We start from the raw sequence: 17254 nt of genomic DNA, 5'->3' as shown, positions 1-17254 counted from the left end.
ACTCAAGGGGAATTTTCTCTTAGAAATTGTTCCTTCCCCTAAAACAAGTTTGGTATCTTAGGTCAGATTTTTGGTGCATTGGCTGTAAGTGAATAGCAGGCTGGTGTGAAAAATTTCATAGAGTAATGTTTTGCTATGAAAGACCATGAACTTCCCAAACACTGATGAAAGGATGGAAGAGAGAATCATGTAGAATATGCTTAGGTGTTTGACTCTTTTGTTTGAAGAGTCAGCCATCCTTTATTGTTGATGTCTGTCTTACTCAAAATATTCTTAAAAATCAGAAAAAATTATAAATGAGGCAATAATTAATGGCTCTGCCAGTCAAAGTAATGTGCACTTCTTTAGAAAATCTTCTGAAGTGCTTAGTACGCAACATACTTGGGGGGCATGTAAGTTGTGCAATACTAATGTGGAACACACATTGGAAAGCCGCTTGTCTGTCTTGGGGTTATTTGCAATCAAAATTGGGGGGTGTTTGCATTGCAAAGTTTTGTTTCTTCGACTAAATCGTTCTCTTCCACTTACTCAGCCCCTAGCTGAAGTGTACAGGTAACATTGCCCTGGCCTTTGACTCTTGATGCTACTGCTTCAGAATATAGTAACAAAAGGAGGGATTTATAGCTCATGTCCTTCTGAGATTTTGTCCTGGATTTTAAGAGGAAAGAGTAGGGAGAGAGTGGTCTTGACAGTCCTATCTTTGCTTCCAGAAAAGCTGTCCTTTAGATAAGTTAACACTGTCAATTCAGTGGCCTCAGTAACATTCAATAGGAGTGACTAAACTTAGCAGTTGCAAGAATAATTTCTGTTACTAATAGTACAGTCCCAGGACAGGCTTTGGCTATGGAGACTAGGGATATAAGTATTTAAATGGGTAACTGGAAAAGATGCTTATCAGTTACCCAAAGGGCTACATGTGGCTCCTGGTCCAGCTCCTGCCACCCCATGCTGCTGCCTCTGTATCAGAGGTAGCAGCACAGAGCAGTAGGCGGGAGCCAGTATGCATGGTGAGCTACCTTAAAAGCTGGCATGCACCAGCTCCTGGGGAGCTGGCTGTTGCCCTGTGTGTAACTACTAACATTTTTAGCAGTTACATAGTTACTCAATCACATGCATTTTAACATCCTCAGAGGAGACATGGTCTGAGAGAGGATATACAGGTTGCTCCTCTCTAGTCCAGCACCCTTGGGACCTGATTGATGCTGAACCAGAGAATTTGCTGAACCACAGGAGGTCAAAATTGTCTAGCAGCATTACCAACACTTCCACTACTTACTGCACTCTTAGAAGACAGGGTACATCTACACTGCAGAAGAAGATCAAAGCTGCTGCTGTTGTTGATCTTCCAAGGTTCGATCGAATTAGCGGTTAAGACCATTAATTTTAACTGAGAGGGGCACTCCTGTCGATGCCAGTAACCCCCATTTCACGAGGAGAAAGGGAAGTGGAAGGAAGAACACTCTTCTTTCAGCGTAGACTGCGCCCAAAGCCTAGTTAAGCTACTTCAACTTCAGCTACACAATTAATATAACTGAAGTTGCATATCTTAGTTCGACTTTGCCCCACAGTGTAGACCTACCTTAAGGGTAACTAGAACTAAATAACAGCACAGAACATTGAGAGCCAGGACTAGTGGCTGTAAGCAGACTCTATTGGGCTGCAGGAAACTTGGCCAACCCGTGATAAGTGGACATCCACCTAACTCAAATCATTCTGAACCATGAATGTTGCCAGACCAGAGTGTGCCGGACTAGAGGGGTTCAGCTGGTACTAAGATGACACTATATCTTTTTACATTAACTTATAAGTAGAATCTCAAGTCTCAGTCACTGGTTGAATCTTTGCAATAGAACAGAGAGCTGGGTTTTGTTTTACGCCTGTTGTCATAATTCTGTATCCATTTATTTTAAGGTGACAGCCTTCTAAGCCTTATTCTGTTTTCTTTTTGTTCCTTTAGGCTTCCTTACTGAGACTGGAAAGACCAGAGCAAGTATCATTCTTTCTACAGGAACTGAATCTACGTTCCAGGTGACACAAATTAGAATAAAGGTAAGAAATTTGTTTGCATTATGCAAGCAGACTGATGGATTAATGCTTTTTTCTTGGTTATTCACCTTTGAATGTACAGCTTTGTGATTTGCAAGAAATTTTGAGCCTCCTCATGGAGTGACAGCAGTTTGTTTAGGTTTGTGTTTGCATGAGTCACAGGAAACTTGCACAAAAGGAAAAACAGAAATCTCATCTGTTTTCAGAATGCTGCCACAAACATACTTTAAGCAGGGATCCATCTATAGTAAAACTCCAATGGTCCGGTATCTGACGGTCCGGTATCTGACAGTCTGGCACTCCTGATGGTACGGCACCATCAGGAACCTGGAAGTGCTCCGGGTAGTGGGACCATTGGAGTTGCTCTGCCCCCAGCTTCCCTTATTCAGCCGCTGCTAAAACTGACCAGCGGCTGAATCGGGGAAGCCGGAGGCAGAGCAGCTAGGGGCGCTGCCCGGTAGATCCCCTAGCACTGCTCCTCGGGGCTGCGGGACCAACCGGGCAGCACCCCAGGTGTCCCCGATTCAGCCGCTGCTGAAACTGACCAGCGGCTGACTCCAGGAAGTCCGAGGCAGAGCTGCTCTGCCCCGGGCTTCTTGGAATCAGCCGCTGATCAGTTTCAGCAGCGGCTGACTTGGGGACACCTGGGGTAGAGCAGCTGGGGTGCTGCCAGGTTGGTCCCCGCAGTGCCGACTGGACCTAACAGGGACGCCTGGGGCAGAGCAGCTGGGGTGCTGCCAGGTTGGTCCCCGCAGTGCCGACTGGACCTAACAGGGATGCCTGGGGCAGAGCAGCTGGGGTGCTGCTGGGTTGGTCCGGTAGCGCGCCGAGACCAATGGGGCAGCACCCCAGCTGCACTCGGGGACGCCTGGGGCAGAGCAGCTGGGGTGCTGTCGGGTTGGTCCCGCAGCGCTGCTCCTCGGCACTACTGGACCAACCCGGCAGCACCCTAGCTGCTCTGCCCCAGGTGTCCCCAAGAGTAGCTGGGGTGCTGCCCCATTGGTCTCGCTGCGCCAAGGGTCGGCGCTACCGGACCAACCCGGCAGCACTCCAGCTGCTCTGCCCCAGGCATCTCCGATTCAGCCGCTGCAGGTCAGTTTCAGCAGCGGCTGAATCTGGGACGCCTGGGGCAGAGCTGGACTATCGGAAGGTGGGGGCTATGAGGGGTCTGGGGTGGCATCCCCCCCCACCCCAGACCCCTCATAGCCCCTCCTTCTGATAGTCCGGCATATCTGATAATCTGGCACCCCCTGGGTCCCAAAGGTGCCGTATTTATCAGAAGCTTACTGTATTTTATATTGCTTTTTTCCTATACCTTATTCGGGCCAATGAGATATTTCTAATTCTTGTGTATGTAGTATAGTGTTTTTTAAGTACATGTCAAACTTTACTCTGGTGGGAAAGTAAAATGTTATGCCCCAAGCATCGGTAAAATCTCATGACTGAAAGGAAACAGTGGATGAGGTTTCAATAGCTTGTTTGTGCCTTATTTTAATTTTTATTACTTTTTTGAAAAAGCTAACTTATTTTCCTAAAGCATATCTACATGCTTTGCAGTGCCCACCTGAGCTGAGGGTAACTAGATTCTTGTGTGTATAAGTTTTCGTCAGTTGGGGAGTAACTATAAGCAGAAACATAATTTTAATCGTTATCCTAGTTTTCTCTGTGTTCTAGTATTATGTTCTCCTTTCAGGTTCGGAAAGGTGCTATTGGAGCCCAGTGTGGGTTGGTGTTTGCTTATAACAGCTCTTCAGAAAAATTTCATGCAGAGGAGCATTTTAAAAAATTTGAAAGCTATGACAAGTGGAAACTACAAGAATTCAGGCAATTTTTAAAAAACAGGTAAAGGTGGGCAGGGTGTAACGAACAATTTTAAAATTAATGTTGCAGCAAACCACCTCTATCCTATTCAGAGTGTGGATGAAGTTGGAAAAATAGTCTTTAACATTTCTTTGTGTCCACTGCTGTACCTGCAAATAGTCACTTGACACTACATAGCGAAAGGTCTACATTTAAACACATAATCCTGACCATGCCAGTTTGAATGAAAATCTCAATTTGATACTTTTGAGGAGCTGTATCTATGCAGAATGCTGATTCCTAATAGCTGCATTGCTCTTTCAACTACAAGTATGCTGTAAAATTGACTTTAAAAACAAAAAAAGTCTATGGCATACAAGCTTTTGTTGGAGTCTGTGCATGGGAAATGTTTCTGCTACATCAGTGGTCCCCAACCTTACGAGGTTGCCGGGCGCCAGGGGGCGTGGCCGTTCGGCCGTCGGGCGCCAGGGGGCGGGGACACTTGCGCCCCGGGGGCTGCCCCCCCCATAGCCGCATGCCCAGGGGCGGCCCCCCCCCCATAGCCGCGCGCCTGGGGCCAGCGCTCCCAGTGCCGCGCACTCGGGGCCGGCGCTCCCCCCACCCAGCGCCGCGCGCTCGGGGCCGGCGCTCCCCCCGCCCAGCGCCGCGCACCCGGGGCCAGGCCAGCCCCGAGCACCTGGCGGGCGCATGGAAATGGGGACCACGGTGCTACATTTTCCTGAATCTTAAATTTTTGTAACAGGTAAAAATAGTTGGGTAACATAGTAGCAGTGGTGGGCAATCCTTAAGGTTTTTTTTAATTATAACTTTGATTTGCTTTTATCTGCAGAAGTGATTTGTCATGTGATGAGCTGGGAGAGGATGATCCTGTTGGCTGGTTTGAGGTGGAAGAAGAATGGGATGAAGTGGATGTCAAAATGCAGCAGTGCAGAGTTTCCCAAGTAAGAAATAATTAGAGCAGTCTGACTTGAATGTGAATGAGGAAATGATCATTTTCCTGCTTCCTTGAAGACCAGTTTAATAATCATCAGGTTTTTGTTTCCCAAGAAGAGGACTTAACTAAAGCTATAAAAAGTCAGTGAAAGCAATGGACCACAGTTTGTTTATATTTAGTGGGGACATGACTCTCTCAAAAGCGTGGAAAGTTTCCACTCACGGGATTGTGTCACGAGGAGGAGTTCCACTGTAAGCCTAGTGAACAAAACATGAAACAAGCTGCACAATCACAGTTTTTCAATATTCTAATTTGATTACTTTTAATTACTACAAAATAAGGTCTAGATTCTGCAACCTTTATACAAGATAAGTGGCACCTTGTTCCTTGAGTAATTTCATGGATTTCAATGGAATTAATTGAGTACTGCAGTAATTAGCATGTTAATTTGCAGCAATTAAAAGTGAAACTTTTGTTTTCCAGTTCATGTAGTTGTTTTGGATTCAATTTTAATTTGGTTCCAGGATTCCAAATCTCTTCTTCCAGTGGTAGAAAATATCAGAAGTAGCTGCTTAGGGACTTTTCCCTTCTGTTCCGATTGTGTGATAGAATCAAGGACATGCCATATCCTTGCTCAGTAGCTGTCTGAACTGTTATACAATATGATTACAGGATTAAAAAATACCTTTGAACACTGGGGATGTATTCCTTAATGGAAACTCTCGACTTCAGGTTCTTTATACAAATGTGGAAAGAATTAAGTTAAATGCATGTATATATTTAATTTACCTTAAATGTTTATCCTCTTCTTTTTATATTAAGCTATTGTTTTTCCACTTGCAAGGAAACTTGGTGCTATAAAACGAAGAAACAGAACACACAGTTTAAAATATCTGAGTTAATCATTGGATTACCAGAGTTTGCAGATGAACATAGCAGTTGCAGAGGCCTGTAATATATAGCTCATAGAGAACTTAGTGTTTTACAGAAATGCAGAGCAGGGCAGGGTGTAGTGGAGGCCAGGACACTATGGCTTTGGATCTTAAATGTATATGTTGCTTACATTCAATAGTGCTACTAAGGCCATGTCTACACTACAAAATAAGGTTGAATTAATTAAGGTTGTTGGTTTTTTTTTGTTTTTTTAGCACCCGATTTTGTAAAATCAAAGGTGCATATCCCCACTGTGCACTAGAATTCAACATAGTTCAATGTAGCTCATGTGGTATTTTTATTTTTCTATGCAGTATTTAATGGTAAAGTTCTTGTGCACGAGACAAGACACAGCAGAGCGCCTAGGAGTTCAGGGCCTGACTGTTCTGGGGTATCTTCGGCCTACTGTAGTGGAGCCCAACAGAAGCATGAACTGCCTGAAATGCAAAGCAACAGATGATGGCATTTGTGGAACAACCCTTCTCCTGAAAACACTTCATTTCATCCAACAACTTGCTCAGGACCTGGTATGTTTCTCTCCACATTTGTTCAGTTCGTTCAAGCATGTGGTCATTACATTATTCATTTATAAGAATAAATGGTGGCACACCAAAAACAAACTTAAGAGGAATTATAAAATAATGTAGTGACCAGACAAGCAAGCTGTAATTACAGCTTACAGTAGTAGTAATATGCAAGTCATGAAACCTGAAGTGTTTGGAAAATGACTTTTAGTGTACTAAGAACTAAATTTAAGTGCCCTCTTGTAAGGTAGCAATATATCCTCTTTATGAACATTGAACTGCATTTCCATATCTCACACATTATGATAAAGTGCTTAGTGGAATTATTGCAACATATATTAAAGTTCTGCTACCTTTCAAATAGCTAATCTTTATTTCTTGGAAGCATACAGGAGCATTAGAACTGGTTTATAGAAATATAACTTGTTCTCACAAAATCTAACCTACTTAAATAGTAGAAACGTGAAAGGAAGTGAAAATTGTTAGTCTGATGCAACAAGTGAAAAGATATAGCTGATTGATGCTAATGGAAGCCTGATCATGTTGTCTCTGGAGGCAGTGGCATTTCATATGCAGTTTGATATTTCTTTCATACTTCATATGTTGCAGTTTTCAATTTTTTTTGTAAGCATGCATTATGCAGAATGAATTGAATAATTTTTTTTTCTTCTTTCAGGTTCATCAGAAAGAAAGAGGATTAAAGTACAGATCACTCTTGGACTTCACAGGCCTTGACCTGCAGCTTTTCTGGAATTTTTACAATAAACTACGGCAAAAGTAGGGCCCTCCTCCATCACAAAACAGCCATAAATATGTTTAAGTAACATGCATTTAATTTAGCTGATGTTTTCTACCATTGAGCTGAGGTAGTCGATATTTAGAATCATAGAACACTAGGACTGGAAGGGACTTTGAGAGGTCATCGAGTCCAGTCCCCTGCCCTCATGGCAGGACCCAGTACCATCTAGACTGTCCCAGATGGATGTCTATCTAACTTGCTCTTAATTATCTCTAGAGATGGAGATTCCACAACTTCCCTAGGCAACTTATTCCAGTGTTTAACCACCCTGACAGTTAGGAAGTTTTTCCTAATGTCCAACCTAAATCTCCCTTATGACAGTTTAAGCCCACTTTCCCATCTCTATCTTATCTGGTTTTAGCTACAACATTACATAGGTTAAACCTTTCTGGTCCGGCAACATCTGTGATCTGGCTAACTAAAATCATGCTGCATGTCCAGTTTGATCATAGGTATGGCCAAGTTTCCCACACTTCCATTAAGTTTGCTTCCAGCCACCAGCCCTGTTTCTCAGTGTTCTGTGCTGTTATTTAGGTCTGATTTACCCCTAAATGTCTTCAAAGAGCACAGTAAGCTGAGGAAGTGTTGGTAATGCCTCTAGATAATATTGACTTGTGGTTCAGCAAATTCTTTGGTTTAGCTTCAGTCAGATCCTGAGGGTGCCAGACTAGACAGCTTTAACCACTGCATAAATATTTGTAACCTTTATGTTTTGGTACCAGTGGGGCCAACAGCCTTGCCTGTTCTCTGGGCAGAGGGATGGGGTGGCTCCACACCCCGGAAGGTGCAGGGTTAAGTCTACCTACCTCAGGCAGCCTCAGTGCCACCCAGAACATGCCACGCCTATCCTAGAGAGCCTTCAACACTAAGTACTAGCGGCAGTGGAAGCTCCTGGCCGTTTTAATTTCCTCCCCCTTTTCCTGTCAGCAGTACTCAATTAATTCCATTGAAATCCATGAAATTACTCAAGGAACAAGGTGCCACTTGCTTTAGCATATAGTGTGTGCTGGAAATGAGCTCTTCCTGTGAAAATTTTACTTCTGTATGGTTTTTTGGTTTTTTTCCTCCTTTTTAGTCCAAGAGAAGAATGTCTCTTTGCCCAGACTGTGCTACTGCAGCTTCTTCAAAGCTGCTTCTCTGTGCTTACTGGAGACAATAAAACTCAGGAAGTTTCTCAAAGCAAAACTTCAGGCCAAACAGAAGCTGCACAAGAGCTCTACAGGCATTTGTGTGAAGGTTCGCTGATATTATGTTCTTACTAATTTAATTAGTATTGATTTGTTTTAAAGGAATTTTACACTAGCATGAGCTTATAAAACCTATTTTCCAAAATGCAAGCCCATTGCCTTTTCAGGTTGTCATGCTTTATTGCTCTTTTAAATCAATGGGTTTAGTTGAGAGCTCACTTGTGTATTTTCTTTAAGCCTTTGATGAAGTGATCTTGCATCTGTCCTTCTAATACGTGGCCTGAAAGTAGTTTCAATGGCAAGGTATTTCAGTGGAGCTTTATCTACTTGCACCAGTAGAAAAATTGGTCCTTTGACTTCAGTACTGGAATAAGTAAAAGGGTTCATAGTTCCCATTTAATATGTGCGCATGCACAAAAAATGTTTCCCCCATCTACCTCTGGGGAGCCGCACAGCATGGTGTTGGGAGCTGCTGGTCCCGAGGGCTGGAACCAGCCGCTTGGTTGGAGGGAGGGGAGACCTGCTCCAGTGTCCAGGGCTGCCACGTGGCAGCATGGTCTGGGGCCTGTTCTGGTGACTGGGGCTGGGAACAGGACCCGCTTCAGGGCGGGGTGGGAGTGTCTGCTCTGGCGGCTGGGAACGGGATATGATGCATGGCCTGGGGGAGGAGGGGGTCTGCTCCGATGGCTGGAAATGGGGCATTCTGCATGGTGGGGACGGGAGGCAGTATTTCTGCTCCAGCAGCCAGGAACGTGTGTGTTAATAAATTGGGTGCCATGGTGGCGCACATCCAAACTCACTCTGCTCATGGTTGGAAAATCTTAGAGGGAACACTGGAAGGATTAGATTTGTTTATAAGTATCTCTACCCACTCATCACTATGTTAGAATGAACCCACATGGTTGGTAACGTACAAGTGAAAGCCTGGCTTCATTGAAGTCAATGAGACTATTATCATTGACTTCTTTGGAGCCAGGATTTTGCCCCATTTATGTAAGTACAAGGTTTTCCATAACTTGAATACATACTAAGAAAATATGAAAAAAAAAGGAGGAGATGAATGACTTTGTGCCGAGTGTGATAGTTTTAAAGTATTTTTCCCCCTGTTTTGACAGATGGTTTTTCTTGCTACAATTCAAAAGGCTTTCTCACATCTTTGTGTAGGCAGACCTTAAGTAACAACCTGAGTTAAAATCCTATCCTTTACAAGCATGCTGTTTCTATGTGGACTCCTTTCTGTGTCTATCAACGGAACTATGAGTGTGTTTGATACCGTGGGTGGCGGGTGAAGGCCCAGCTGGGGAAGACAAACCCCCGCCTCACCCCTTCTGCCTGAGGCCTGCCTCTGGAACCAAGCCTTTCCAACCCCCAGTACCATCCTTTCTGGCCACTTGAAGGGCCGTGGTTGCTGTGCTATAGCCTCAGCCTTCCCAGGCAGTTGCGGAGGTGGGCTGCTGTGCCGCAGCCCAGCTTTCCCCGGTGGCCGGGGCATGTAGGCAGTTTTGGGAAGGCCATGCCTTCCCTTGCCTAGATTACTGGCTGCCCATGTTTGATCCTACTCTCATATCGAAGAGGGATAGGTCATAGGGAACTGTTAGTGTATCTTGGAATGTACTATCTTGGACAGTAAATGTGCAGCACATTATCTCAATATAGATTTACATCCCAGCACATTGCAAATTATACATTCTGTATGTGTGATGGGTATCTTGTGCTTTGTGTCTTGAAAAAGAAATGAAATTTTATTGTGCATTTAAAGATAGATAAATATAGTTGGTTAATCTTTTGAAATTGCAAAAGTGATGGAGTCCTGTGGCACTTTGTAGACTCACAGATTTATTAGAGCATAAGCTTTCGTGGCGTAGCTGATCTGGTTAAGTCCTGTGATGGTGTCACTGGTGTAGACACCATCATGGTTTCATTCACCTGCACATCTATCAATGTAACGTACGCTATTATGTGCCAGCAATGCCCCTGTGCTATATACATCGGCCAAACTAGACAGTCCCTACATAAAAGAATAAATGGACACAAATCAGATATCAGGAATGGTAATATATAAAAACCTGTTGGAGAACACTTCAGTCTCCCTGGACACAAAGTAGCAGATTTAAAGGTAGCCATCATGCAACAAAAAAACTTCAAGAACAGACTTCAAAGAGAAACTGCTGAGCTACGGTTCATTTGCAAATTTGTCACCATCATTTTAGGATTAAACAAAGACTGTGAATGACTAGCCAACTACAAAAACAGTTTCTCCTCTCCATCAGCTGCTAGAAGTGAGCTTTATCCTCCCTGACTGAATTGACCTCATTATCTCTAGCCTTATTCTTGATTGGTACTCTTTTCTTGTGCCTGTATATTTATACCTGCCTCTGGAATTTCCACTACATGCATCTGACGAAGTGGATCTTTGCCCTCGAAAGCTTATGCTCCAATAAATCTGTTAGTCTATAAGGTGCCACGACTCCTCGTTGCTTTTGCAGATTCAGACTAACACGGCTACCCCTCTGATACTTGACTTTTGAAATTGTAACCGTTTCCTTTTTGTATGTACAGTGGTGGACGTGAGCGATAGCAACTTCACGCCCATGACCATGTTAAAGCAGGAAGTTAAGAACACATTGGTCAATGGAGCAGCTATCTTTTTCCCAGATAGACAGACCAGACGGGACCAGCTCTTCACCATGATGGTAATCCATGCAGTGAGAAATTCTTTTGTTTTGTTGGAATTAATTTCTAAGGTATCTTATCTTAATGCAGAAAAGAAAGCAGGTATCTATATATTCCTCTCCTTTTCTCTACAATCATTTCATTCCAGATAAGGGGAGCTTGCCTTTACCTTTTCATAAAGTAATAGTTTGAGACATACTTTGTGAACTCAAATTGTCGACCTTCAAAGGAAGCTCTTTTATACTCTCAAAAGTTCCTGTTTAACAAAGGAAATGTGGCATTGTGAAGCTCCATATTAGTGGTCTTTGAGGGATATAACCTCTACTCAGCATACAATCAGTCTTGACACACAACTCCCATTGATAGATGTGCAGGTGCAGGAGGAAACCTGTGGCAGTGATTTGACACATAGTGTCCAAGTCTGTTAAATACTATTAAAGTGTTTAATATCATGGTTTCCTTCTGGATTTAGATCCTATTGGAAAATAAAATAAAGTAAAATATTCACTTGCAATAATTAAAAAATACAGCATGTGTATATGGATCTGTAAGACTTCTTATGTGTGATGGGATACTACATTTATATTATAAATACAATTTTTGGTAAGCACATAGCATTTAGAAAAGAGCCATTTAGGAGATGTAAGGAAAAATTATTTAAATGTCATTTAAATTAAAGACTTGCTCAATGGCGGAGAATGTAAAGATAAAATTTCATTTTTTGTTTTACAAATTTTTACAAACCAAAGGTATAACCCATTTTCTGAGCCTATTTTTTTTTTTATAAAGAAAATGCAAACCAAACATCTATTGGAATTGTAAAAATACTAATCCTCCTATAAACAGCAAAAGTTATTTCCCCATCGTGTCACTGTAATTTTTTTACAAAAAAAACTTTTTTAACATAAACCTCTTCCATTTCCTAGAAAAACATAACAGAACAGGAACATAAACAATCTGTGCATCTCACCTTCAGATCCCTGTGCATGTACTTCAGGTGAGGCTCTTTAATATTGAAAAATAACTTTATCTGATTATCTTCATCCTACTCATCCTTTTCAATAACTCCAAATTCTACTGAAAAAGAAAGTTGCAAGTCAGCAAAACTATTGATGGACCTTCTCTTTAAGCAAATAAAAAGCTCTATGCATCTTACTAATACTCCTTTTGTGCCAGTCAATAACAAAGATTGCCCAATTTTAAAATAATTCCTAAGGCTGTGGTGTATTGCCCAGTGTCTCTGAGCAGCATTGTTAATTGTTTTATGCTTGAATTTTTTTCTTCAGACAACTGTTATCGTTAGAAACACTTGCTATTTGTTTTAATCTGTGTAAAAGCATTTTAAAGATTTTTAGAGATTTGATTTTTCCGGTTGAAACCACGCGCAAATGATCCCTGTAGATTATCATCGCAACAGGGCATCTGTTTCAGACTATTATCATTAGCTGTTAACTCAGTAAAGTCTTTTGTAGTGATCTTTTGTCTTTTGCAGTGATCAAGATCCAGGTGGACTTCTGTTGTTACCAGAAAAGGAAGTTTCTGAGGATTTTGACATTAGCCCAGTGTTGTCAGTCATGGATACCCTTTTTTTGGTGGCAGCCAGAGAGGTAGCTATCCTTTCAGATTGTCTGTTCTCACTTCTTCTTTTCTGCCTGCTTTTCTATAGAATGTGGTGTGCTCCCAAAGGCATGCTGGATGTGAAGAGACTGAAGCCAGTAAATAAGATTATTCACACAAGTACAATTATTTATGTATGACTGTAGGAATTGGGTCCCAACTAACTTAAATATATCTTAAGCAGTAACAACATTGAAGTAAGAAATAAGGTAATGTACTGAATGAATAGGTTGTCTTTGGGAGTTTTTCCATAAAATTCCATAGTAGCTGTAAATGAATTGAGCAAATTAAACAATTTGAAGTGTGGGAACCAGTCATGGTCCAGAGGCTGAAAGATCTCTGCTTTGGAAAGTCAGGACTTTTCACATGTGAAAATAAGTAGTCTGTTACAGAATGTACTGAAAGCCTCAATGGATTGTACCAAATGTAGTTGTAGCTACTTAAAGACCTGTTTGCTGTTCATATTTCTGAGTTACTAAAACCTCTTTCAAATACATCTTTTGATTTTTTTTTCATCCACTAGCAACTGATATGACTGGTCTTTTGCCTTCTATCCTGGGAGGGGGAAGGCCATGCAGGGAGTGGGGAGTGTAATGTATCTTATGTGGCGTATCCCATAATCTGTCACACTGCAGTGCATGGGATATTGTATAGTTGTGCATGGGATGATATTGTTCTATTATTGCTTTTCAGTGTGAAATGATGATGCTGGATATTGCGCAGCAAGAGAGTGGCACAGTACTGTCCTCCTTATTCTGGTCTGTACAGGGCAGCCTTCTTTCATGGTGCTATCTACAACTTAAGGGAAGTGATAATACAGCCAAGAGTCTTGCCATAGAAATTCTTAAAAAATGTAAGTTCCAGAGCTGAGGCAGTGCCTAATATAGGCAATTATCCAGAACTTTAAAATATGCTTTCAAAAGCTGATTAGCATTTTTATCTTTAGACACTTATTGTATCTGAAGCATCCTTATCATTACAGTGCTCTTCACAGATTTGAAAATTGGCCCAGAGCCATATGGACCAATTTGCAGTTATCATTATGGCTAAAGTTGCTGTGTTGTTGTTATGTCTGAGGAGACTGTAAAATCATGAGAAACTAATTTGAGGCAAAAAATATGCTAGGTATTGAGCCTATGAAGAAACAGAATTTTTAGTTACTGGCTTCCATTTTAAATGGTTTCTTTAGTTGTCCATTATTAGTGCATCTTACCATCCTCTCCCTCCAAAGTAAAATCTCCTCTGGGTGAGGCAGCATGTTATTTGTGAAGATTTGGGTAATGCCAAGAAAAGCTGAACGCTTTGTCTATAATAAAACCTTTTGATATAGATTTTTTTGAAGGCACATATCAGCATGGCATGCTTTGTCTCACTATAGCATCCCACAGTTACTTGAATAACTAATTGGGCCATAAACTGAATGGTTAAGTGGTATAAAATTTGTACTTAGTAACATTGGGCCATTTCTAAATTCTAACCTGGATTGTATTCTTTAATTTTATTTGTATACGAGTTATGTATTCAGTTGTCATATTAGCATCTAAAAGTTGCTGGCCTTGTTCATAATTCGTTTCATTCCTTAGTGAAACAATGATCTAGGACAGTGGTGCGCAACCCAAGGCAGTCGTGGATGTCTTCCCTGGGGGGGTCATGGTACTTAGATCCAGCTGTTGGTGGCTGCATAGCACTGGGCCTGGCAGTTGGTGGCCCCTGCAGCGCCTAGATCTGGCCAGCTGGGGGTTGGGCACGGCAGTTGGCAGCCCCCACGGTGCAGGGGTCACAGATCAAAAAAGGTTGCCCACCACTGATCTATGAAATCAGATGTTTACAGTAGGATTATTGAAACAGCTGTTTTAGCTCAAGGAGATGTAGTTTGACTAAAGTACTAGTTTCTGCTTTTGGTATTGTCATTGACAGTGTATCATTGCTTGCAGGGGACCTGTAAGTTCCTTGGGGCAACACCTGTCTTTCTCTGTTTTGTACAATATCAAGCCCAGGAGAAGTGTACAGGAAAAACACAGACTTCTAGTAGTGAATCCTCAATGTGGCTAATTTTCTATTACATAATGTTTTCTCTTTCTTTTTTTAGATGTGGGTCAGTTCCTGTCAAATATCAGGACAATTTTAGAATCACTTTTATCCCAATATAGTGGCAAACTTATAGTAGAAAAATTAAGTAACTCTGTTTTTGCCATGGCAACCCGGCAGCTGGTAGGTGAATGAGTGGGATGTCCTACCCTTCTCCTTTAGTGTGAATATGCATATGAAGGCTTTGTAACTTTGGTGTGTTTTTTCCTTAGGTGATCTTCTTGTTGGATTTCTGCACTTTAGACATTCCGCACTGTACCCTACTTCAAGGTTTCAGTATCTTGATACCGCTGCTGAAGAATCTTTGTAGTGAACCCGGAGAGAGTCTTAATAAGGTAACCAAAGATAGATGGATATAGATACTTTTAACATCTCTGATTCTCTGTAACCTTCTGAAGTCTTCTTTGCCTTGGTCTTTATCCGATGAACTTGTCTCTCTCCAAGATTTCTGTAAAGTCATTTTGAGCATTTTTATAGCAGAGAAGTCACAACTACAAGTGGGCAACCAGGTTACATAAAAAAAACTGTTCAGAACACACAACTCTAAAGGGACCATACATGTCTTTATTTAAAAAGATCATGTTCACTTAAGTAAACTAAGTTATGAATAAAAAAATGCTAAGGTCAATTAATTTGGTGGTTCTCAACCTTTGTAGACTACTGTACCACTTTCAGTTGTCTGATTTGTGTATAAAAGATTCACCTCACTTAAACTATTTGTTTACAAAAATATAAAAATAAAACATACAGAAGTGTCACAACACACTATTACTGAAGAATTGCATGCTTTCTCACTTTTGGCATAAAAAAAAGAAAATAAATTGAAAGAAAACAAATCAATTGGAATATAAACTCTGTGTATGTGTTTCAGCGTTTCAGCATGTAGTGTATGGAACAGTATAAAACAAGTCACTGTATGAAATTTTAGTTTGTTCTGACTTCATTAGTGCTTTTTATATAGCCTGTTGTAAAAACTAGGCAAATATCTAGATGAATTCATATGTCCCATGGAAGACCTCTGTATGCCTCTAGGAGTTTGCATACTTGCAATTGAGAACCACTGATTTAGTTAGAACATAAGTTAGTTATTATGTGGTTGAAAATAGATTCACTCTGTAGATTAAGAAGTTTGTGTGAATTAATATTTTTGATTGCATTCTAAATATACAACAGATGACATTTGTCCTAGGAGCTTGCAGTTTCATACCCATTGTGTTGGGATGGATTAATGGGATACATTGTTTTAAAGGAGAAAGTGGAAGTTTTTAAAGGATACTAAAAAGTACAAGGTTGGGGACCTATTTTCAAGTATATGGGGCTGCATGATGAAATGCAGAGTCAAGAGTAGGAAATCTCTGTTTTTGTTTCTTATACCACACCTATCGTTGTGGTATGTGAGTATATAAAAGCTGATCAAAGGGAATGGGAGAGTGGATTTGAGTTAAGAGGAAATAAGAGGAAAAATACTTTTAAGGGTGAAATTATGCTTTTGTTCTGCAGGGGGAAATGAAGAGCTTGCACTAGCTTAATTGAAAAACAAGCTGGTGAGAGGTTTTGAAGAGTGGTGATACAGTTGGTATAGCAGCCATGGAAGAATGTCAGCATTTTGGATAGACTGATTTTGGAAGAGAGGAGTGACTGAGAGTCCAGAGGAGAGGTTTATGGTTGACAAAAGCTTTCATGAAGGTTTTGGTAATTTGAATATAGGAAGGTTGGATTTTGAAGTTTAAAAAAAAAGGAAGGAAAGATAAGAAATTTCAGAAGAGCCTGCATATGGCAGGAGGAGAAATAAGTAGATAATGACACTGAAATGATGAGCCTATAAATACATAGGACAGTAGAGAAGGATTGATGACAGGAAAGAGATTAAAGAGGAAAATAAAAAGTTAATAAAATACTAGTACATGCTTGATAATCTTACTTGGCTTCATTCCTTATAATGAAGTGAGTAGAGGGATAAGTTCTTACACACATACGCGTACTATATCTTGTGCATATGACTATTCAAAACTCTGCACTCAAATGTGAAATAATCTTGTGCTCCCACTGTATGTTTTGCATTTGTCCCTTGTAAGGTGAAAGTTGTATTTAATTACGCAGGTGGACCTGGAAAGCTGGCAGCAAGAACAACCCGTGGTGCTGCGAACATGGACAATGGAATCTCCTCACAACTATGAAAATAATTGCCATGAGGTCTCAGTTTTCCTTTGTCCTGGGGCAACTTACTTTGAGGTGGAGTTTGATGAAAAATGTGAAACAGAAAGGAGGTAACTTAACAGTGTGCCATTTCAGATTCCAAAAGCTATTCACAGAGGGCCATATCCCTCCCTATGTGCATTACCTACTCCACCAACTTCTCCCTCAGAATGCATGACCCACTTTGTACTCTTCTTTGCACCACGGTTAAGATTCTTGACACAGCTGAAATCCCACTTCAAAGAGTTCAGATAAACTTCCTGCACAGGCCCTGAGTGCCATGGCCCTGTTCCTCAGGCAGTGGGACTATGCTTTCCATTGATTGCTTTTGCACTAGTACTTGAAAAAAACTGTGCCCATCATTGTCTGTTCCCAGCATTCACTTTACCCCACTTAAGAACCACTATTCCAAAGTTCAGATCATTCTGTAATTTAG

The 17254-nt window shown here is 41.3% G+C and overlaps 1 protein-coding gene across 1 annotated transcript in view; it reads left to right on the top strand.

Moving 5' to 3' along the window:
* ZZEF1 (zinc finger ZZ-type and EF-hand domain containing 1) overlaps positions 1-17254 on the top strand; it is a 92561-nt gene that overhangs the window by 26449 nt on the left and 48858 nt on the right. The window contains exons 10-22 of the mRNA XM_075904370.2: positions 1958-2049; positions 3740-3888; positions 4697-4808; positions 6049-6261; positions 6935-7035; positions 8133-8293; positions 10804-10937; positions 11844-11914; positions 12410-12524; positions 13228-13387; positions 14624-14745; positions 14835-14957; positions 16723-16889. Of these exons, the coding sequence (XP_075760485.2) occupies positions 1958-2049; positions 3740-3888; positions 4697-4808; positions 6049-6261; positions 6935-7035; positions 8133-8293; positions 10804-10937; positions 11844-11914; positions 12410-12524; positions 13228-13387; positions 14624-14745; positions 14835-14957; positions 16723-16889 (1720 nt within the window). The remainder of the gene's footprint in view (positions 1-1957; positions 2050-3739; positions 3889-4696; positions 4809-6048; positions 6262-6934; positions 7036-8132; positions 8294-10803; positions 10938-11843; positions 11915-12409; positions 12525-13227; positions 13388-14623; positions 14746-14834; positions 14958-16722; positions 16890-17254) is intronic.

Source organism: Pelodiscus sinensis, chromosome 21 (genome assembly GCF_052426305.1).
Source record: "Pelodiscus sinensis isolate ZL-2025 chromosome 21, ASM5242630v1, whole genome shotgun sequence".
Classification (NCBI taxonomy): Eukaryota; Metazoa; Chordata; order Testudines; family Trionychidae; genus Pelodiscus; species Pelodiscus sinensis.
Note: the sequence above shows the minus strand (reverse complement) of the source record. Positions and strands in the feature narration are given on the sequence as shown.